The 24,004-nt window shown below is 42.9% G+C and overlaps 1 protein-coding gene across 3 annotated transcripts in view; it reads right to left on the reverse strand.

Moving 5' to 3' along the window:
• Nucleotides 1-24,004, reverse strand: part of LOC108712595 (potassium voltage-gated channel subfamily KQT member 1) — a 36,895-nt gene that overhangs the window by 8,597 nt on the left and 4,294 nt on the right. For 2 of the 3 annotated variants that reach the window (XM_041587983.1, XM_041587982.1), the window contains exons 3-12: nucleotides 10,104-10,194; nucleotides 9,273-9,399; nucleotides 9,112-9,190; nucleotides 8,530-8,626; nucleotides 7,011-7,151; nucleotides 5,647-5,757; nucleotides 3,766-3,861; nucleotides 2,011-2,139; nucleotides 904-1,105; nucleotides 311-370 (exon numbers count right to left, since the gene is read on the reverse strand). In XM_041587983.1, coding sequence (XP_041443917.1) covers nucleotides 311-370; nucleotides 904-1,105; nucleotides 2,011-2,139; nucleotides 3,766-3,861; nucleotides 5,647-5,757; nucleotides 7,011-7,151; nucleotides 8,530-8,626; nucleotides 9,112-9,190; nucleotides 9,273-9,399; nucleotides 10,104-10,194 — 1,133 coding nt within the window. The remainder of the gene's footprint in view (nucleotides 1-310; nucleotides 371-903; nucleotides 1,106-2,010; nucleotides 2,140-3,765; nucleotides 3,862-5,646; nucleotides 5,758-7,010; nucleotides 7,152-8,529; nucleotides 8,627-9,111; nucleotides 9,191-9,272; nucleotides 9,400-10,103; nucleotides 10,195-24,004) is intronic. The other variant, XM_018254873.2, reaches the window with a different exon arrangement.

Consider the following 24,004-nt stretch of genomic DNA (forward strand, 5'->3'; position numbering starts at 1 on the left):
AAAATACAGCCTTTCCAGTCTTATTCTATTTTAGACTTTACTTCCCCTTTATTTCCAATCCCAATCACAGGCAGTCACCCGTCTTTCTCCAAACAGCCAGTCCTGAACTTCCATTCTTCTCCCATCACACCCAATTCTTGCATATAACAGCAGGTAATATGTACAGGAAGATGAATGTACAAACGCTGAGTGCTCCTTCTAGTTCTTACTTTTGTACATTATATAGACAGTTATTTATACAATTATAAAGGGGAGATACACCTGTCTGAAGTATGTATTAAATCTTCTATAGACAATACAACATGGATACCTTGGGATGTTAGGCTGAATGACGTGCAGATAGAGAGAGAAGACCAAGATCGAGGCCGACCTATCAGAGAGAGACCCCAAAACAAGGACAGGAATAAGGATGGGGTGGGGGTGAGTATTATAATGGGACAGTAGTAATAGGGGAGGGGGTAAATAGTATCAGGGGAGAGTCATGAAAAGAACAGAAGAAAAGGAAATGTTAGACCAACAGCCTGTAACACCGTAACCCCATGTCATTTTAGGCAACTGGCTATTGTGCCGGCCTATAAGGTGCTTTGTAACATAACTTCTCTCCACCCTGATGCCCTATTATAACTATGTATGAAATAATAGTATGGCTAGTCAGTAATGTACGCTTGGAATTACTGAAGAAGTCAGTGGCCCAATCGCACCCCCTGCTCCCCTGGTAGTTACACCACTGTGGCTAGTCCTTTTTCTACAAGCCGATTTCTCCAACTTTTCTTTTTCATCCTATTACGGCCTTCATAATATTGGTGTAAATAATGGTAACTCCAAATCTTTTCAATGATCACTAATTAAGTCAGGGTTTCATTTCCGTGCAATAAACAATAATGTAAGACCTATTGTTCTTACCTGCTGGATCCTGCAAGCCGTCCTCTGGTTTGTCCCCCTCGGTATGATGGTAGGTGATGTGGGGGACAGAGAGAGCATTCTCCTGGGGAGGGCTGCGTGGGGTCCGGAGGGTAGGGGAGAGGCACAGTGGGGCCAGGACGGGGCTCATAGGATTGACACATGCCTCACGTATAGATTTGCTCTTCTTCTTACATCTTCTGTTCTGAGGGAAGAGCAAGAAACTGCTAATGTCACTGGAAATTGCATTATGTGCCATGGACCGGACAGGACAGAGTTTCCTTAGCAGCTCCCCCTATGGGTAAGGTCAGGGACTGACCAAATGGAGCTTGAACACTATCTTAGATAGTCCTTGTTGCACTGATGTGGGCAAATCAAGGAGGAGGAAAATTAGATAGGGTACCAGGGGGAAATGTTGTGCGTATAAATAGGTTAAAGGAAAACTATACCCTTAAAATGAATACTTGAGCAACAGATAGTTTATATTAAATTAAGTGGCATATTAAAGAATCTAAATATTGCCCTTTTACATCTTTTGCCTTGAACCACAATTTTCTGATGGTCTGTCTGCTGCCTAAGAGATCACCTGACCAGAAATACTGCAGCTCTAACTATAACAGGAAGAAGTATGGAAGCAAACGGCAGAACTCTGTCTGTTAATTGGCTCATGTGACCTAACATGTATGGTTTGTTTGTGTGCACCGTGAATCATACAATCCCATGGGGCTGTCCTTATTTTTTAAAATGGCAATTTTCCATTTATGATTACCCAATGGCACACACTACTAAAAAAGTATATTATTATGTGAATGGTTTATTTACACGAAGCAGGGTTTTACACATGAGCTGTTTTGCAATATCTGTTATGCAATATCTTTTTATAGAGACTTATATTGTTTGAAGGGTATAGTTTTCCTTTAAGTGCTGGTGCCCAGAGTCTGGAATGGGAAACTGTAGTGCAGGCTGTGCCGGGCAGGTGAAGTTTAGAGAGCAGCAGGCAGATCAAGTGCAGACAATGGCAGGCAGATATGGAGCAGACTATGCCAAGTGGATCAGGTGCAGACGAGAAGCATAGATGGCAGCAGATAAAGCTGGCAAGAATCACCGGACCTGTTTCCGTGAGCTTGGGCTGGCTGGGGCTGTGGGCGTCTTATTGCTCTGCTCCGGAGGGGTCAGGTAGATTTTCCAGGTGGCTGTGGAGCTACAGGATTTTTCAGCAGCGTAACATCTCCAGAGAGTCTGTATGGGAGAGAGTCGGATGTTATTCAGCAGGCCAATCACAGATCATTGCTTTGTTACTCACTTCATACCCCAGCAATGCTGCCACATAGGATGGCAATTATTTGGCACATAGAAGGGAATGCACTGTTACCCAGGGATCACTAATAAGCAATAAGAATCCACACTCTGCTCTATAGGACAAATGCCCAGTAGACCACACAGTTAACTACCAAAATAAAGGAAACACACGAGTAATTACATTATAATGTGTGACTTAAGCAATTAAAGGAGAACTAAACACTTAAAATGAATATGAAAATGGCATATTTTATATACTGAACTTATTGCACGAGGCTAAAGTGTCAGCTTGTCAATAGCAGCAATGATCCAGGACTTCAAACTTGTCACAGGGGGTCACCATCTTGGAAAGTGTCTGTGACACTCACATGCTCAGTGGGCTCTGATTGGCTGTTGAGAAGCTAAGCTTAGGGCTCGTCACTAATTATCCAGCAGAAAATGAGCTTCCCTGGCTGTAATATAAGCTGATGCTACAGGTTTGCTGATTATTAAATTCTGATGCTAATTGCACTGGTTTCTGTGCTGCCATGTAGTAATTATGTGTATTAATTACTAATCAGCCTTATATTGTGACATTTCTATTCTATGTGTACTGTATATTGTGAGTGGGTCCCTAAGCTCAGTAAGTGACAGCAGCACAGAGCATGTGCAGTGAATCAGCAGAAAAGAAGATGGGGAGCTACTGGGGCATCTTTGGAGACACAGATCTTTACTGCTAAAGGGCTGTACAGAACCCCATAACATAATGTAGAACATTTCTAGCTACTTCTTTGGTTAAGCTTTAGTTCTCCTTTAAAGGCACTCTGAGACTGTATACAAAGACTGTGTCATGCCCAGGATCTGATTTTAAGTTTTTGGGCAATAAAGCCACATGAACTTTGTTACCTTTCACTCTCACTAAGGCTGTTGAGTTGCTTAAATATAGGGATGTAGCGAACTGTTCGCCGGCGAACTAGTTCGCGCGAACTTCGACTGTTCGCGTCCGCCGAATGTTCGCGAACGTCGCGCGACGTTCGCCAATAGGCGTTCGCGTCAAAAATCGTTCGACCATTCGACCATTCGATTCCTTCGATCGCTAAAATCGAAGGATTTTCGTTCGAATCGAACAATCGAAGCCATTGGATTGAATGAAATCATTCGATCGAATGGCTTCGATCGTTCGATTCGAACGAAAATCGTTCGATCGAACGATTAAAATCCTTCAATCGTTCGAATCGAACGATTTTCGGATGTTCGAAGTTCGCGAACAGTTCGCGAACTGTTCGCATTTTTTGCCGGTGTTCGCGAACGGCGTTCGCGAACACATAAACGGCAGTTCGCTACATCCCTACTTAAATACCAAAAAGTGGTTAACAACCTGAGTTCCATGGCACCAAGTAGATCTGCATGGATGTTTTGGTGTCTGCGGGGTCTATAAGGTAAATCATGGATAAAAGCTCTGAACAGACCCAGCTGCCTGGTATCTAAGACCCAAACTGCCCAGGCTCAATAAATAGTGCTTGTCTATGGCATCTTACTACTTCCCCTCTGGCATTTGCCAGAATCTACAGATTGGCAGTATGTTACCTGTATGAGTGAAGCTGCTGCAGGGATCTGCCTGTTAAAGTGCTTCTGCCGCTGCTTCTGCTGCACTTTGAGAGCAAAACCAGATCCCAGAATCCCCTAGGAAACGAAGTTAAATTGGGCATTAGAACAAGCATAATACTGATGCCCATTACCATGTTGGGCATAGTTACATATGTAGTTACAGGACTAGGAAGTCCAATGCAGAATCTTGCTTTGGTTTGGGTCCCCCTTCCTTGTTGCCCACAAACACCAATAGAAGCTTGCCACCATACAACATATAAGCCACCATGTCCCACATCCTATATTTCAACCAGTGTCGGACTGGGACACCAGGGGCCTACCAAAAAACTTTAGATCAGGGGCCCACTCTTAGTACTATTATTCTTCCTCTTCTTACTCAACCTCTATTCTCCTAGTCTCTTTTCTATACATACTTTTGTAGGGCCCTATATGGATACAGGCCCTATAGAGTTAATCTTTTCACCATTTCCTTGGGTTATTGGGTAGAATCCCTGTTACAGAATAACCTTTACAGTGATAGGCTGAGAGATTTGATGACACTGCTCTGACTCACTCCTATATAGTGTGTGCAGGGAGTGGCCTCTTCCTCTTTTGCCTCTGGATGGGATTCCAGCTGGATGTGCTCAGGGGGACTGAGTGCAATAGGCCCAGAAGAAGTCATGTGTCCAAGTCGGGGACCAGGTAACCCCGTGAATGAGGAACAGATATACTAGGGCAGACTTGTCATAGTCTCTCTAGGAGAGAAAGGCAGAGAGGTGAGAGAGAAAGAGCAGCTGAAGCTCCAACAAGGATTTGCAGTAAGGGAGTAGCTTCCCAGAGGCTCTGTGTGTTGCCTCCAGTCAGGGACCTCAGTGAGGAGGAACTGTAGGGTAGAAGCTGGTAGTGATGTAGTTGCACTACACCATAGAGGGAACACTTCCACTTAGCGAAGGCCCTGCCCTGGGTGTAAGTCGCGTGTAACCCATGCTCTAGTGTTCTAGCTGGTGAATTAACCCCGAGTGGCCCAAATAGGTGTTACACTTTAATTTATTACTCCACCTATTTAGCCTTTTTGTTCTCATAGAAATAGGGAATGGCCATGAAATAGGCCAAATATTTTAACAGCATGAGGGTCCACTGACACCTGGGCCCACCGGGAGTTTTCCTGGTATCCTGGGGGCAAGACCGACAATGATTTCAACCAAAACACCCCTGCCCTCTAAGAATAAAAAGGGCTAGGGCCTTGGCTTTTATCAGAAACCATGGAGCTCTATGTTTAATTTACTTAGTTTAAAGGCAAACAATTACTAAAATGAAATATAATAATATAAGCTTCCTCATACTGAAATAAGAAACTGTCTAAATACTATCAATTAAAAATTCTGCATTGTTTCTGAAATAATCAAGTTTATATTCACTATTCCCCTCTCAGCATCTGTTTCTCTTCATTCTGTCTTCATGCAGCAGTTGGGTGTCAGATATTCATTGACAGTTAGATCCAATATATCTTATAGGAGGGGCTTCCTTTCCTAGCAGATGAATTAGAGCTCACTCAAATAACTGATTACAGTACAAACAACATCTAACAAAATAACATGTAGAGAGACATGATGTCTGGTGAGTTTAATAGAGTGAGCTCTAATACATCTTCTAGGCAAAAGGAGCCCCCCTATAAGATATATTGGATCTAACTGTCAATGACTATCTGACTCCCAACTCCTGAATGAAGACCAGAATCCCGAACCAAATCCTGGATTTGGTGCACCCTAGTTTACATTAACCTCAATAGAACCCTAAGATACTAAGCTTAGAAAGTCGTGGTTCATTTTCCCACATCCCAACCCCAACACTTTTTACTCATCTTGGTTTAGTATTACTCACAGCTGGTAGAGCAAAGAAAGAGATGGCAAAAACAGAGAAACAGGACGCAATGGTCTTTCCAATCCAAGTCTGCGGAACTTTATCCCCGTATCCAATAGTTGTCACTGTGACCTGTGGAGCAAAATGGTAAGCCAAGTCATACGGCTGGGTCTGTACTTATACATCATATACATCACTCATGTATTATAAGGGATAATGTACCCCCTATTGTAAATGATAAGGATATTAGAAGTCACTGAGGGGTTGTTCTGTGACCATATAAAGGCACAAGACTGCAGGCTGAGTTATACAGGGAACTCTGAGTATCACTCATGTATTATAAGGGATAATGTACCCCCTACTGTAAATGATAAGGATATTAGAAGTCACTGAGGGGTTGTTCTGTGACCATATAAAGGCACAAGGCTGCAGGCTGAGTTATACAGGGAACTCTGAGTATCACTCATGTATTATAAGGGAAAATGTACCCCCTACTGTAAATGATAAGGATATTAGAAGTCACTGAGGGCTTGTTCTGTGACCATATAAAGGCACAAGGCTGCAGGCTGAGTTATACAGGGAACTCTGAGTATCACTCATGTATTATAAGGGATAATGTACCCCCTACTGTAAATGATAAGGATATTAGAAGTCACTGAGGGGTTGTTCTGTGACCATATAAAGGCACAAGGCTGCAGGCTGAGTTATACAAGGAACTCTGAGTATCACTCATGTATTATAAGGGATAATGTACCCCCTACTGTAAATTATAAAAATATTATAAGTCACTGAGGGGTTGTTCTGTGACCATATAAGGGTAAGGATTCGGGGGGATTTGTCGCCCCGGTGACAAATTGCCTCTTCTTAGGGGCGACAACCTCCCCAAACTGCCTTCCACTACTGTCCCGCCAGCTATAATGAAAAATCGCCAGGGGTTTAGCACTCGTGTACTACTGTAAATGATAAGGATATTAGAAGTCACTGATGGGTTCTGTAATCATATAAAGGCACAAGGCTGCAGGAGTTATACAGGGGACTCTGAGTATCACTCATGTATTATAAGGGATAATGCACCCCCTACTGTAAATTATAAGGATATTAGAAGTCACTGAGGGGATCTGTGACCATATAAAGGCACAAGGCTGCAGGCTATTATATCATGTATTATAAGGGATACTATACCCTCCACACTCCTTAGTCTGTGTGTATACATATATATAAAATATAAATATACATATATATATATATATATATATATATATATATATATATATATATATATATATATGTATATATATATATATATGCACAAAATGATAACTCTAAATTTCAGCATTGAATTTACATACCAGTGTCACAGAGAGGGATATTTCTGACATACTCACCACTCCCCACCAGAGGGCATCAGCGTAACTGGAAAAGCCTGTTCTTCCCATCTCGTCTACAGCGTCCTTCTCCGCCAGGTACACAAAGTAAGATGAGAAGATGAGTCCCAGGAAGCCGATATACAGAGTCGTAATGAGTTCCTAAAGGGAAAGTGAGTTACCAAGTGACACTGTAGGACAGTGATCCACAACCAGTGACTAGTGAGCAACAATTTGCTCACCAACTGCTTGAATGTTGCAGTGGCCTCAAAGCAAGGAGCTTATTTTTGAATTACTGCCTTGGAGGCACGTTTTTTGTACATAAAAAACAGATACCCATTTGTCACCCAAAAGAAAATGTTCATGCATCTATTGCTCCCCAACTCTTTTTATATTTGAATATGGGTAAAAAAAAGTTGGGGACCTCCCCCTGAAGGACACCTAACAGGGCTGTAGGACTATGGGGTATATTTATCAAAGAGTGACGTTAATAGTGAAGTTCCGCCACTAGAGTGAAATTCCGCCACTCTCCATTCATTTCTATGGGATTTTTATAGGCGTATTTATCAAAGGGTGAACTTTCACTTCACCCATTGATAAATACGCCTTTCAAAATCCCATAGAAATTAATTGAGAGCTGCGGAACTGCACTCTTTGATATGATACGTGTGCGTCCCCATTCAATTACACCAGCTGCGCCAGCGTTTTTTCGCCGGTGCGCTGGGAAGGGGAAGTGTAGGCGGGCGCTAGGACCGCGCGGCCTAGGGGCGGCCGGCAAAGAAATCCGGTGCTGGTAATGGCTAGTGCAGTCACAATGGAACGAAGGGTCAAAAACAAAGGCTAAAATCAAAAAGGACCCCTGCTGTGCCCAGTATAAAGGTTAATTTCCCCAATTGTTAAATTGGCTCTGCAGAGAACAAGAATCATAGTGCCTAAACTTTTAGCACATTTCTCAAAATGACAAACAAGGGGCACATTGGCCGAAATGATAAGGTACTGGCACAGTGACAAATACACCAAACAGGAGCAATACTCTAATCCAGCAGCGCAAGAACCAGAACTCTACTTTACGTGAACAATGACTAAAACTGTAATGAGAGACACTGTGATCGGAACTCCAAGGCAATGGCACGGTGATCCAATCAGTAACCAAAACGCCAATGTTGTTGTTGATATGTAAACAGACGACAACAAACATGGAGATAAATATATCATCAGGATGACCAACAACTGGTAAGGAGAAGCTCAGATGACTGGCACCTTGCAGGGATTATCAGGTGAAGAAAAAACCCAACACAGAAGAGCCATGGCCATTACACTGAGAATGGCAGCCTGGACATCAGGGCCTGGCATTAAGGCAGAGGCCCAAAGAGCCCCCCCCCCCACAAGCCCAATAAATACTGACTCACTATGACATTTTACTGCAGCTACTCTTGCATTTGGCAAAAGGCAGTGAACAGTGGAGGAAATGGCACTGTGACCATGGCACACTGTTGGGCACAAAAGGTTGGGCAAGGTTGGTATTGTTTGGCATACTCACCTGTCGATGGATGAACACCACAGATCCCAGCAGCCTCCAGGTTCCTCCTTGTCGATCTACATGTAACATGCGCAGAATCTGGAGGAACCGGATACCCCTGCACAGGAGGAACATGGGACACTAAGTGCAAGAGGCAATGAAGGGAGCCAGAAACACCCCAGCTAATAATCTGGGGATTGTAGTATTGGGATACCTCTGAAATGATGATGGATTTAAGAAGTTATAAAGAAGAGCCATGGAGAAAGAAGGGGTTAAGAGTGGACGAAGAAGGTAGAAAGAACGAGGAGGAAAAAGGTATAGAGTCATGGAAAAGGTCAACACTGAGGCGGATGATGGTGGATCTGCTTGTCTCCATACAAAAGCAAGCAGAGAAAAGCAGATGATCCGCTCTTTGTATCCCCGCCTTAACTGCTCTCCCAAAGGCCACCACTTGGCCATTTAATAAATACATGGGGTGTTTTTGTGACCTTTAGTGTTAATCCAAACATATGAACCCAAAGTCATGACCCCTAGCAATCTGCCCTGCTGCCATACATCTGACTCATTGATCCCAGAATTCCCAGCCCAGATAAACTCACCAACCTAATTGCAGATGTAGCAAAGACTTGTCCGTTGGATCCCACACTAAGAACAATAATGGACGCGATGACCACAATGAGATCTGGGAGGAAGAGCGAGAAGAGTTTTTTTTGTATCGTCCCAATAATGGCATACAATATTAAAATAAAATTGATGTTACTCACCAATGATAGAAATGGGTTTCCGGGCAAAGCGGATCCGGCCCTTGAATCCGACATATTTGCTACGACAACCAGCCGACCAGAGGCGAACGATGTATTCAGCACCAAAAAATACGACCAGGACAATCTCCTGCATCAAGGAGAAAAGAGCACAGAGGAGATAAAATGTGATCCAGAAAAATGTACCAAAGAAAACATTATCACTCACAATTACTACTTAATACTGACATAAATACATTGCCCCTATATAAATTAAAAATAAACACTAGCTGGTTTATTTTTATTGACTGCTTTCAGGAAAAAATGGGATTGACCTACTAATAGGTGTAATGTTGATGAGGCTAATTGCATATAGAGTAGCCATGATAAAGCTAGTTGGGCCCTCCCAGTAATCCTACCTGGAACCCACTCGAGCAAGGTCAGGGGTATTTGTGTTAAGACACAAGGAGAACACCTACCACCAGGAGAATGATTATGCCCTTCTGGTTTCATGACTTAAAGTTTAACTCTGCAGGAGAGCTCAATGTGTTCTTATTGGAAAGCGATAAAAGCCTCTCCTGCCCAGCCTACTGGACCATTTACAGAAGTAAAGTGTGGTCTGGGTGGTTAAGCAATGTTGTTCAGAAGGGCCCTGATTTCTTCTCAGTAAGTTGAAGACCTGTGGACCTCCTCTGAGAACCACGCAACAAAGCTCTCTGCACAGAATCGGGCTAGAAAAGCTGCAAGGATAATACAGAGGCTCAGAGGTTTTTTCGGTTAGCTAAATAACCCTGGCTTGTGATCCAGACAAACACAACATGTAGACATGTCCTCCTGATCTCTACTGCTACTCACCATCCAAAAGAGGGTTCCAGTCGCAAATTCTGAGTAATGTTCAATTGTGGACAGAACACTGAATATGAGGCAGATGAGAACAAGAAGGAACCTGCCGGGGGAGAGAAAAGACCATCAATGGGTTGGAATAGTTGGATGATAAAAGGCTGCTGGTCAGACTGGCAAAAAGTTGACTCGTTTATGGGACATTCAGCTATTCCCACCACCAGTCTCTTCAACAGTCATATAACTGGTACAAATTTGGATAGAAAAATATCAATAAACCCATTTCTTTCCCTCCTGTTGAATGAATGTAGTAGTGCACCCTGGTCTATATCACCTCCAAAAGGATGCTTATATGTCTATTACAAGAAACCAAGATAGGGGGTGGCCTGATAATAAAGAGGTGTAATATTATGGCACAGGGTTCATTGCCTACTAAACGAAGGTCATGACTTTCTGATTCCAACAGCAACTCCATTGGTTTTCTTGTATAGTCATATGATAACCATAAGTAGTTTGGCACTAAACTCTTTGTATCTAGAAAATGTGAGAGCATAGTGGGCCTTTAATGTAGCATAGTATGGTATCTGGGTGAGAGCAGCACATTGCCTGATTATCAGTAATGTAATTATAGCCAACAGCTGGCTGCCCATGGCTCCCAAAGATTATATACAGAAAATCTGTTGGCTCAGCTGGGGAAGAACCGCTATAAAACCTTTGCATGGAGATTCACTTATTAAATAACACTCTAGTAAGGGCATAACATGTACCCTAAACAGGTCAATGGGTAGAGAGAGACCAGGCTTCACGGGCAGGTACAGGGGTACAAAGGGCAGGGTATACAGTGTAAATAGTAGAAAAATAGGCATGTTTGGAGACACTGTTACAACAGAGATTTGTTTGGTAAATGGAATAATATGGGAGAAAGGGCAAATCAAGATGAGCCACAAATATAATTAGGCTACAGACCCTGAGGTCTGTACAGACCCTGTCCAGTCTACAGCCCTCTACTGATAAAGGAACAGTTCAGTGTAAAAATGAAAAATAAACTGGGTAAATAGATTGGCTGTGTAAAATAAAAAATGTTTCTAATATAGATAGCCAAAAATGTAATGTATAAATGCTGGTGTGACTGGATGTGTAACATAATAGCCAGAACACTACTTCCTGCTTTTCAGCTCTCTAACTCTGAGTTAGTCAGTGACTATAAGGGGGGCTACATGGGACATAACTGTTCAGTGAATTTGCAATTGATCCTCAGCATTGAGCTCAGATTCAAAAGCAACAGTTATGACCCAGCCCCCCCCCCTCAGGTCACTGATTGGTTACTGTCTGGTAAATCAGTGGAAAGCAGGAAGTAGTGTTCTGGCTATTATGATAGACATCCAGTCACTCCAGCCTTTATACATTACATTTTTGGCTAACTAACTATATTAGAAACATTTTTTATTTTGTACAGCCTATCTATTTACCCAGTTTTTATTTTTATACTGAACTATTCCTTCAAACTCCAACTTCTGGAATCCCAAGATAAATGGAATAGCTGTTCTAAGTGGGTTTAAGCAGAGCCTAGGTAGAGATGGTGCCTATAGTAGCAGTGGATAATAGTCTCTGGGAAGGGAGTGTGACTATGGGTTAACAGGTATAGTAGGGAGAGATGGTGCCTATAGTAACAGTGGGATAATAGTCTCTGGGAAGGGAGTGTGACTGTGGGATAGCAGGTATAGTAGGGAGAGATGATGCCTATAGTAACAGTGGGATAATAGTCTCTGGGAAGGGAGTGTGACTGTGGGATAGCAGGTATAGTAGGGAGTGATGGTGCCTATAGCAACAGTGGGATAATAGTCTCTGGGAAGGGAGTGTGACTGTGGGATAACAGGTATAGTAGGGAGAGATGGTGCCTATAGTAACAGTGGGATAATAGTCTCTGGGAAGGGAGTGTGACTGTGGGATAGCAGGTATAGTAGGGAGAGATACTGCCTATAGTAACAGTGGGATAATAGTCTCTGGGAAGGGAGTGTGACTGTGGGATAGCAGGTATAGTAGGGAGAGATGGTGCCTATAGTAACAGTAGATAATAGTCTCTGGGAAGGGAGTGTGACTGTGGGATAGTAGGTATAGTAGGGAGAGATGGTGTCTATAGTAACAGTGGGATAATAGTCTCTGAGAAGGGAGTGTGGCTGTGGGATAGCAGGTATAGTAGGGAGAGATGGTGCCTATAGTAACAGTGGATAATAGTTTCTGGGAAGGGAGTGTGACTGTGGGATAGCAGGTATAGTAGGGAGAGATGGTGCCTATAGTAACAGTGGATAATAGTCTCTGGGAAGGGAGTGTGACTTTGGGATAGCAGGTATAGTAGGGAGAGATGGTGTCTATAGTAACAGTGGGATAATAGTCTCTGGGAAGGGAGTGTGACTGTGGGATAGCAGGTATAGTAGGGAGAGATTGTGTCTATAGTAACAGTGTATAATAGTCTCTGGGAAGGGAGTGTGACTGTGGGATAGCAGGTATAGTAGGGAGAGATGGTGCCTAAAGTAACAGTGGATAATAGTTTCTGGGAAGGGAGTGTGACTGTGGGATAGCAGGTATAGTAGGGAGAGATGGTGTCTATAGTAACAGTGGGATAATAGTCTCTGGGAAGGGAGTGTGACTGTGGGATAGCAGGTATAGTAGGGAGAGATGGTGTCTATAGTAACAGTGGATAATAGTCTCTGGGAAGGGAGTGTGACTGTGGGATAGCAGGTATAGTAGGGAGAGATGGTGTCTATAGTAACAGTGGATAATAGTCTCTGGGAAGGGAGTGTGACTGTGGGATAGCAGGTATAGTAGGGAGAGATGGTGCCTATAGTAACAGTGGGATAATGTCTTTGGGAAGAGATTGATGCTTTGGGATAGTGGGGAGAGGTGGTGCCTGTTGAATATTGTATGAAAGCCTCTGGGAAGGAAAGATTGGGCTCCAAACTGACTTAACAAAGCCAAACAGAGAGTAAAAGTCCCATTAGCAGGATTCGCTTGATGTCCCTCCGTTAACTACAGGATGTTGGGTCTGTCTGTGTGTAATGTTAGATTGTAACAACTGTAACCATTGAATAAAAGATGAAGAGATCAAGACACAGCTAATCCGAGCAGACCCGTGTGACAGGCAGATATATAACAGGGGAGCACATTGGGCTCTGACAGATTTATGACATACAGACATGTGGTATGCAGATCAAACAAATAATTTATAGACAGACATAAGACATGCGCTGCTGACAGATACGAGACATATGGCAGTTTCGCCCATATAACTGCATTATCCTTGAGGATCATTCCATGTCTGTCTGGGACTGGTGTTACTGTAACAATGTTTCCACCCATGTTCCCGCTTCATCAGGTTTAGATGTCAGTTCCTGGGCTTTTCAGGGAACTAGAGGTTCAATAATGGGGTGGGGGCTGACCCCTGTGTTCTTTGTTGCAGTGCACATAGCTACGAAGGGCAAACTATGGAACTAAAATAAGGGTGCAAAGTATGCACCAGGTTTAGTGACCTACAGAAATCAGAAATATGATTGATTGCATTGAGTCAAAGTCAGCATTAGGGGGACAGGTGGGAGGTAAGTCAAGGGTCTGTTCCATTGAGGGTGGGAAGATGTGGAGGTCCTAAATCAAGGGCTGAAGAAGTATTGGGCTTAGTCAAGAAAGGCTGTCGTTTGGGTGGGCCAGGGTGCATTTGGGAACAATAGGGCACCGTCTGGGTGGATCAGATATTTGGACTTCCTTAGGTTTTTTTAACATGGGTCCCCTATTCTACTTAACTGACAGGGTTTGACACCCAATGGGTGAACATTTAATACCAGGTGCCTATCATACAACAACATATAGTGAAGGATGCGTGACAATTCAGTGACTCAGTACATAGTATCTGAATCTATAAATGGGAAGTCCTCCTTTATTGTAACTTTTAATATGATATGAAGGAACTATTTTAAGCAACTTTTGAATTGGTCTTCATATATATATTCTATGGGTGGCCCTTAAGGTTAGTTCCATGATGGGCCCAGGGTACCCCAGTCTGACACTGTTACTCCTAACACATACTAGGTATATCGAAAAAGGGGTACCCTTTCTTTGTACACCAAATATTTATTGCCATTATATCAGGATACACCAAGTTCAACCCACACCACAGGTGCCTGCCCTCAGTGTACCCCTACACTCTCTAACCCTGAGCCCTAACAACAAGAGTCCCCACAGTCTGTTGGGTGTTGCTGGGGAACTACCCTCACACTACAATCAGTATCCCCATGGTGTAGAGCAGTGATCCCCAACCAGTAGCTCGTGAGCAACATGTTACTCTCCAATCCCTTGGATGTTGCTCCCAGTGGCCTCAAAGCAGGTGATTATTTTTGAATTCCTGGCTTGGAGGCAAGTTTTGGTTGTGTAAAAACCAGATGTACTGCCAAACAGAGCCTCAATGTAGGTCCAAAATCCAAAATGGCCAATCACAGCACTTATTTGGCACCCAAAGAACATTTTTCATGCTTGTGTTGCTCACAGGTTCAAAAGGTTGGGGGTCCCTGGTGTACAACAACGCTGCTCTTGCTAGCTTGAGCTTCTATGAAAATTTTTTTTTTAAAAAAATACTCAACTCAATACTTATAATCTATTTTTTTTTTATAGGAACTCCCCATTCAGATTGTAATATGTGATTCTGTTGCTGGGGCTGACTGACCCAAGGCTTAGGTTCACTGGTCCTGGGTGATGACAAATTTCCATTGCTGTCTCTTATTGAATCAGGTAAATGTAGGAAACCTTTTCTTGCCTCTTTCATCAAACATACCCCCACCTGCTGCGCACGGGAAAAGCTGCATTTAGCCCCATTAGAAATATGGCCAATCTGTGCCCTTGATTGCTTTTCAATGTTTTCTTTTATTAAAGACACAAAAGCGTCTGCTGTTACTGTTTGTTCCTGTCTCCTTGGAGCAGTAAATAGTCATAGGGTTCATAACACTATAAAAACCCTCAAAGGCTGCAGCAGGTTGTGCAGAATTCACTGGTTTAGTTGGTTTATTTGGCAAACAGCATAATACTGAGGAATGATTATGCTGCCATAGTTTCATGGTATTTCGCTGTACAGACTATGAGCAAATATAGGGGGCTGTTCCTGCTGAATTGTGCTTAGTACAGGGGATACCTATGCTGCCATAATTTTATGGAATCTCTCTGTACAGACTATGAGCAAATTTAGGGGACTGTTCCTGCTGAATTGTGCTTAGTACAGGGCAATACCTAGTATTACATAGTTTTATGGGATCTCTCTGTACAGACTATGAGCAAACTTAGGGGCTGTTCCTGCGGAATTATGCTTAATACAGAGTAATACCTATGCTGCCATAGTTTCATGGGATCTCTCTGTACAGACTATGAGCAAATTTAGGGGCTGTTCCTGCTGAATTGTGCTTAGTACAGGGGAATACCTATGCTGCCATAGTTTCATGGGATCTCTCTGTAAAGACTATGAGCAAATTTAGGGGCTGTTCCTGCTGAATTGTGCTTAGTACAGGGGAATACCTATGCTGCCATAGTTTTATGGGATCTCTTTAGAAACCCTCTGTTTCTATATATCTGTAACCTTGTTATGAGCTAAGGAGGCCCAGCCTGAACGCCAGTTTGGGTCAGATTTGGGGTGAGTGCTTATTTGTACCCTGGGTACCCCTGGAACTATAACAGGGTTACCCCAATGTTTCTATATATCTGTAACCTTGTTATGAGCTAAGGGGGCTCAGACTAAAGGCCGGTTAGGGGGAGATTTGGGTTGAGTGCTTATTTGTGCCCTGGGTACCCCTGGAACTATAGCAGGGTGACTGTTACCCCAATGTTTTTATATATCTGTAACCTTGTTATGAGCTAAGGGGGCCCAGCCTGAAGGCCAGTTTAGGTGAGATTTGGGGTGAGTCGTTATTTGTGCCCTGGGTACCCCTGGAACTATAACAGGGTTACCCCAATGTTTCTATATATCTGTAACCTTGTTATAAGCTAAGGGGGCCCAGCCTGAAGGCCGGTTAGGGGGAGATTTGGGTTGAGTGCTTATTTGTGCCTTGGGTACCCCTGGAACTATAGCAGGGTGACTGTTACCCCAATGTTTCTATATATCTGTGACCTTGTTATGAGCTAATGGGGCCCAGTCTAAAGGTTGGGTTTGGGTCAGATTTGGGTTGAGTGCTTATTTGCTGCACAAATTGTAAATTTTTTGCTTTTGGGCCAAACAAAGTCTAATACAAGAGTTAACTGTGATGTGTTAAAGCCCTTATGGAGTATTTACATTCCCTTTAATTACACTTCTCCTCTGTTTACCCTTCTAGAGTTACCCTTATTCTATCTCCCCCTCAACCTAATCCCGCACCTCTTCAGAAAGTCACTTTCCCATTCGGCACTGATGACGGATGGGTTTCTGTTACAGGAGCTGACGGCAGGTGAGTTAACGCTCTAAGGATATAGAATAAATAACGTCCCAGTAGCCATCTGGCTCTTTGTCTGCCTCTGGGGCCACTTCTTTCCAACCACTAACATGAAAAACAACAAACGGTGTAAAATAGCTACTAAGTACTAAAGGACTCATTTAGTGCAGGGGGATAATAGATCCAGGTTGTCATTGTGCTGTTACAGAATAACAAAAACACTGTATGAATTGATAAAGCCCCAAGCTTGTTTTATTCCCTGTACCCACCTCCCTCCCCCACCCTCCCGTTCCTTGCAGATAATGGAGGAGATATTCCATGGAATTCTCAAGAACAGTACAGACAAATTCTTTTCATGCAGTTGCCCAATCGTGTAATTTAACTACATTTGTGTGCCGGATGCAGTGATACAAAGGAAAGTCTATGGGGCCTTTGGGACAGAGATATCCATCTGAGGCCATCTAGGACCCTAAGGTCATTTTTTCTGGAAATAATAAACTTTCCTTCCAATATATTCGGTTTAAGGGCAGACTAATCTCCCCGAACTGCCTTCCCGCCGGCTAGAATGTAAATCGCCAGCGGGATGGCACTCGGAGCTCTTTGTTTTCCAAAGTCACCCGAAGATGAGGAAACATCGGGTGACTTCAGAAAACAAAGCCATTGGGAAGGCAGGGAAAGGCAGTTCGGGGAGATTAGTCGCCCGAAGAAGAGGAGATTTGTCGCCGAGATTTGGGGGTATTTAGTCGCCTGGCGACTAATCGCCTCTTCTGCGGGGTGACAATCTCCCCGAACTGCATTTCCCCTGTCTTCCGCCTGCTATAATGAAAAAATGCCTGCGGCATGGCACTTGCAGGCGCTTCGTTTTCCAAAGTCGCCCGAAGTTTCCTTGTGAGGCAACTTCGGACGACTTTGGAAATAGAAGCGCCGCCTGTGCATTGGCGCTGGCGTTTTCTCATTATAGCAGGCGGAAGGCAGTTTGGGGAGATTGTCGCCCCGTGGAAGAAGCGATTAGTCGCCAGACGACTAAATCTGCCCGAATCTGCCCGTGGGCTAGCTCCCTAAAGGAAATAAACAAAACCAATTTTTTTTTTAATTCTCCCACCCCCTTCCCGAGGATAACTAGCCCCCTCCCCAACAGCATCCTTCTACTTTCCCCCAGATTATACTACAGAGCAGCTGTGTTGGCAGCTGTCATGGTTTGATGCTTCACTTCCCCTTTAATGGTATCCTTGGTTCACTGGTTGCTATTGGTTTTCTTACATTAAACAATATATTGTGTGAATTGTTCTATAAGAACTGCAGTTTTGTCTTGTCCATTGGCCAGAGGAAATTAAAGGGGAACTATCGTGAAAATGAAAATTTCATATAAGCTTCATCATACTGAAGTAAGAAACTTTCTAAATACAATCAATTAAAATTCTGCATTGTTTCTGAAATAATCAAGTTTATATTCACTATTCCTCTCTCAGCATTTTTTTCTCTTCATTCTGTCTTCATGCAGTTGGGTGTCAGATGAATGATCCAATATATCTTATAGGGGGTCTTCCTTTCCTAGCAGATGTATTAGAGCTCACTCAAATAATTGATTCCAGTACAAACAAAATCTAACAAAATAACTCCCTTTTGCACAAATCCTGCATGTAGAGAGACTTGGGGGCAGATTCACTAAGGGTCGAATTTCGAAGTTAAAAATACTTCGAAATTCGACCCTCGAATTGAAATCCTTCGACTTCGAATATCGAAGTCGAAGGATTTAGCGCTAATCCTTCGTTCGATCGATCGAAGGATTTTTCGTTCGATCGAACGATTAAATCCTTCGAATCGAACGATTCGAAGGATTTGAATCCAACGATCGAACGAAAATCCTTCGATCAAAAAAAGGTTAGCAAGCCTATGGGGACCTTCCCCATAGGCTAACATTGACTTCGGTAGGTTTTACCTGCCGAAGTAGGGGGTCGAAGTTTTTTTTAAAGGGCAAGTACTTCGACTATCGAATGGTCGAATAGTCGAACGATTTTTCGTTCGATTCGTTCGATTTCGTTCGAATTCGAACGAATTTAACCAATTCGATGGTCGAAGTACCAAAAAAATACTTCGAAATTCGAAGTATTTTTCATTCGAATCCTTCACTCGAGCTTAGTGAATCTGCCCCTTGATGTCTGGTGATTTAATAGAGTGAGCTCTAATACATCTTCTAGGCAAAAGGAGCCCCCCTATAAGATATATTGGATCTAAATATCAATGATTATCTCACAACTGCTGCATGAAGACAGAATGAAGAGAAACAGATGCTGAGAGAGGGATAGTGAAGATAAACTTGATTATTTCAGAAACGGTACAACATTTTTAATTGATTGTATTTAGAAAGTTTCTCATTTCAGTATGATGCAGCCAATATTAATTTCGCCATAGTTCCCCTTTAACAACGTGAAAAACTTTACAGCGATTGAAGGGGGGAAGAAAGTGGTTCTGGGTATTGTAATTCAACAACATTCAAAGGACTGTAGGATTTCTAAGGCTAAAGTAGGCACCCAACAATATTACCCTACAAGGGCCTATACGAGAAGCCACAGAAGAGTAAAAATGCAGTTTCTCGATTCCTCTTTTTTTCATTGTTTTGTGTACAAATTGTAGACAAATATTGCCTATAGTTATAGATGTATGTTAAATGGCTGGGGCTTTTCGCTAGGGCTTCTGAGTTAAGGGTAAATGCACCATCATCATATTACTAAGTTACACTGTTTGCTGGGGGACTTGAAGTTAATTTACTACATACTTAGAATGCTAATAGAAAGTGTAGGACTCGTGTACAATGAGGAGCCTTGAGGTGGCACGTGAGCTTACATATTTTGGTCAAAGTGTGGTAGGAACTCCTCATTTTTTTGTAATAATTATTACCGTGCGCTTGCAATATTTCTTCTTCTTTTTCTGTACAAATGTTGTCTTTTTTATCGTTTATACCACCTGGTCAACTGCAGATTGTGCCGTACAATGCTTTGCTCTCAAGAAGTGCTATACAAATACAAATATACATACAAGGGTGTTTCTAGCAACTGTCAACACCACAGCATGGGTTAGACCGAGGGTGTTTCGTCTGGATTCCTCCCTGCCTGCGCGCAACCCAACTGGCGGTTTCATTGATTCTCCTTTATCTTGGTCAAAAAGGTTGCTAAAACCAATAGCTGGAAACTACAAGTCCCAGGGATACTACAAAGCAGTAAAAAAAGGAACTGGGATTGGGAAGGCGGTTAGTGGGGCATGATGGGAACTGAAGTTTCATAATGGAACTAGAGAACATTCTGATGATTCCAAACAAATATCAGAAATGCATTTGCCGATTTGTTAGTATTCAAAATATCCAGATAATAAATACAAGAAAATAACCTAGATATGCACAGAGGCATTAGCCTATAATGACATGTAACAGGTCAAAGTGTTACCAGTAAATACTTCTCATCAGCCTGTGATTACATGTATTAAGCTTGTGATTTCATTCTGCTTGCCCTTGGGGCCCCTAAGATGCTTACAGAAAGGTCTCTGAAACGATGGGATTCTAGTCTCCATCCCTGCATATGCTAAAATAGTAGTATTAATTGGGACTAAGAGTACTAATGCAGTACTAGTAGTTGTAGCAGGCTATCTACTGTATACAGAATTCCCCACAGAAACCAGTGTAGTTAGAATGATGAAAGCCAACATTTGATTGGTCACTTTGCTATATTGTCTTCTCCAGGTAGGAACTCCAAGAAATCCATCTTCAAGACCTGAGCAGCATTTTTAGCTTTACTGACGGTACCCTCATTTCTAGGCTTTAAGTAGAACATCAATATGAATTTCTGTCCCACACAACAATCCATAGAGTAATTGAAATTACACTTTTAGGTCCAATAAGTAGCAGGTGGAACGAGAAGAGAAGAACATTCTACTCATGAGGTTTAGCAGTCCCTTTGTGAAGGGAAAGACATCATATATGGTTAATGAAGGAACTGAAAGCTCCTTAGTATCTGAGCTGTCTCAGGAGTCAAATAACAGACGTGTAAAAGGTGTGTCGTTAAGGAGTACTAAAAGGGCAGTGGAGAGAATCGGATAGGAAGTCACAGTGAAACCCATACAAGAATGGGAGGCATCTTGCTGGAGATAGTAGACAGAGGTTATGAGTAGGGATGTACCAAATCCACGATTCGGTTCGGGATTCGGCCAGGATTCAGCCTTTTTCAGCAGGATTCGGACTCGGCCGAATCCTTCTGTCTGGCCGAACCGAATCCTAATTTGAATATGCAAATGAGGGGTGGGGAATCACGTGACTTTTTGTCACAAAACAAAAAGTCTGACAATCAACATTACTTGAAGCGAGAAACCTTTTAACAATAGTTAGGAACCTTGGGTTCCCCCTGCATCTTTTTTCTGGAGTTAGGGATGAGCACGGAGAAAGCACAAGCCAAATCTAATTTGTGCTGAACAAAGACTAACTCCTTGAAAGTCATGTTTGGCTGCTGCTAATAGTCATGCTCATGGATGTTATACCCCACACAGGTCACAGCTTCACATCATGTTTCCCCTCACTGATTTTCCATCTTACTCAAGTTCAGCATCCTCATCATTGCACGGCAGAATCAAGCTTCCGGCTCTTTTGTTTCAGCCATGGTCACCAAATACACCTCTTGGCTGACCATCAACTCTATCAGTGACTCACGTCTCTCTCTTCTCTTCTAATGCCTACAAATGAAACAGCTATCATGCTGCACTCTACCTCTGGAAAATCTTCTTTCCTCCATCAGCTTCTTCAGAAGTTTGGGCCCTGAAAAATCAATTATTGAAGACCAAGCAGTGCCCTCTGCATCTCTATCCTTTTATCCATAGCACCTGCAACAGTTGCCTGTACTTACCGACTAAAAGTTTATCAATCTAATTGGAGAATAATCTGACTTTTGACGTGGTCCTCTCCTGGAGTGTCTGAGAGCCAAACAATAACAGTAGCTCTTTTTGGCCAAGCACGTGGGTGGCCAAGTCGTATAAAGATCTGCTCATCTGGCAACACTGTCTAATGGACAGCTCTTTATGTGTATGCTCAGGTTTACTATACAACTCAGAAGTTTGTCGTTCCACATCCAAGGCAGAACAGATGAGCTTCTCGGAAGCAAATGACTACAGATATTAACTCCCAGGACGAGTGGTCGTTCCACCCTTAGTGCGCGACTAGATGGGAGCACTTCATTTTGAATACAAGAGCTGACTATAGGGGAGACACTGATAGGGAAGGACATGTTTAACATCAGAAAGGAAAGGCAGTCTGACCTGGGTCTAAAGGGACACCATCAAAAGGGGGTTTCATGTGTCTTAAAACAATAAAAGGTTTGAATTTTGCATGAAGGAGTAAATTTCCTGGTGTTTATGTTACAGCCTAAGTTTGTCTTTGCAAGGGGAAAAAAACATATATTCAGGATTTAATACCCATAATACCATCATTGATCCTGTATATGAAATTCTGTTATATAAAATGACACCACCATTAGGGTTGCCACCTTTTCTGGAAAAAAATACCGGCCTTCCTATATATTTATCTGTTATCCCTATTAATAACATTGGGATTAACCATCGTTTTTACCGACCAGGAGTGGGCACTGGTTCTTGACACAACTAAAACTGGAATCAGGGGGTAAAAATATTGGGGAGGCCATGGCCCACTGCCCTCAGTGATTTTGATCCTATGCAGGCAAGTTTCAGTGTGTCTGACTGTAATAGGGACCTTAGATTGTAAGCTCACTGGGGCAGGGACTGATGGGAATGTGACAGGGACCTTAGATTATAAACTCCGCTGGGGCAGGGAATGGGATAGGGACTTTAGATTGTAACATCACTGGAACAGAGACTGATGGGAATGAGATAAGGACTTTAGATTGTAAGCCCCTCTAGGGCAGGGACTGATGGGAATGGCATAGATTTAGATTGTAAGATCACTGGAACAGAGACTGATGGTTATGTAGAAAAAACAGAGCACCAGGATAAAGAATTAAAAGTATTCAAAATTTATTGTAAATCCATTAAAAATCACAGCAGCATATCTCCCAAGGGTGCTGCCCTTATAATTCTTTATCCTGTCTCTATGGTGCTCCGTTTTTTCTACATAAACTCTGACTTGGATTTACCGCGTGGGATAGCGGTTGAACGTGCAGCACATAGAAGCCTGTGACCCCGTAAGTGCTCCCACTACTTCACTATTTGCTGAACAGAGATTGATGGGAATGAAATAAGGACCTTGGATTGTAAACTCCTCTAGGGCAGGGACTGATGGGAACGGCATAGATTTAGTTTGTAAGATCACTGGAACAGAGACTGATGGAATAGATTGTAAGCTCCTCTAGGGCAGGGACTGATGGGAATGGCATAGATTTAGATTGTAAGATCACTGGAACAGAGACTGGTGGAATAGATTGTAAGCCCCTCTAGGGCAGGGACTGATGGGAATGTGATAGGGACCTTAGATTGTAAAATCCACTGGAGCAGGGACTACTGTATAATCTCTGTAAAGTAACAGAAACCAAGAATCATTGACCCAGGTTTTTAAATGTTCAGTGAATCCCCTTGTCATATCCTTATATAAATCAGTAAGGGGTACATTATCCCCCATATGACAACCACTAATTTATCTGCAGATTAGTCCTGAAGCTTCTCTCATTAATCCCAATCCTCCTCCCAGCTCAGACGTTTTATCTGGAATACTTTGCCCGTACTTGAGACATTTCTCACTCTGCTTCTCATAAAGCCTCTTGGTTCAGTTCACATGTGGGCCTCTTCGAACCCAGTGAACCAGATGCTGCGCGGGGTGGGGAACGGCAGCTGATAATATCCTCACGGCACATCACACACAAGGATAAATCCGCAGATTATCCTGGCCACTCATTGCAACATCTGCACATCTGACAGATTATCATGAAGCCCCCCGATTAGATGTGTGAGCGGCTCTATCCTCAAGAGAGGCAAATCCCAGAACCTGGCAGCAAGTCACCAGGAAAAACCTGGATATAATCCATGGACAGAGATAGGGACAAGTGAAGAAAAATCCTAATAGTTTCCTACAATATAATTCCATCATTGGGCATAAATATTCATAAAATTAATGGGGCATATTAGGTGCACAGATCCTATCTAATTCCTGTTTGAAGCAGCAGTGCTCCCCTGCTTTATGGCTGAGATTCTAGCTATCTGTATAACAGAGCATTCTGTCCCAGTGGCATAGATCCTATCCCATTGTAAGCAGCAGTCCTGTCCTGTTTTATAGCCGAGGTTCTAGCTATTTGTATAACAGAGGATTCTGTCCCATTGGCAACGACCCTATCCCATTGTAAGCAGCAGCCCTGCCCTGCTTTATGGCAGCTGAGATTTTAGCTATCTGAGCATTCTATCTCAGTGGCACATGTTCTATCTGATCCCGATTGTAAGCAGCAGTCCTGCCCTGCTTTATGGCTGAGATTCTAGCTA

The sequence above is a fragment of the Xenopus laevis genome, chromosome 3S (genome assembly GCF_017654675.1).
Source record: "Xenopus laevis strain J_2021 chromosome 3S, Xenopus_laevis_v10.1, whole genome shotgun sequence".
In the NCBI taxonomy this organism is placed as follows: domain Eukaryota; kingdom Metazoa; phylum Chordata; class Amphibia; order Anura; family Pipidae; genus Xenopus; species Xenopus laevis.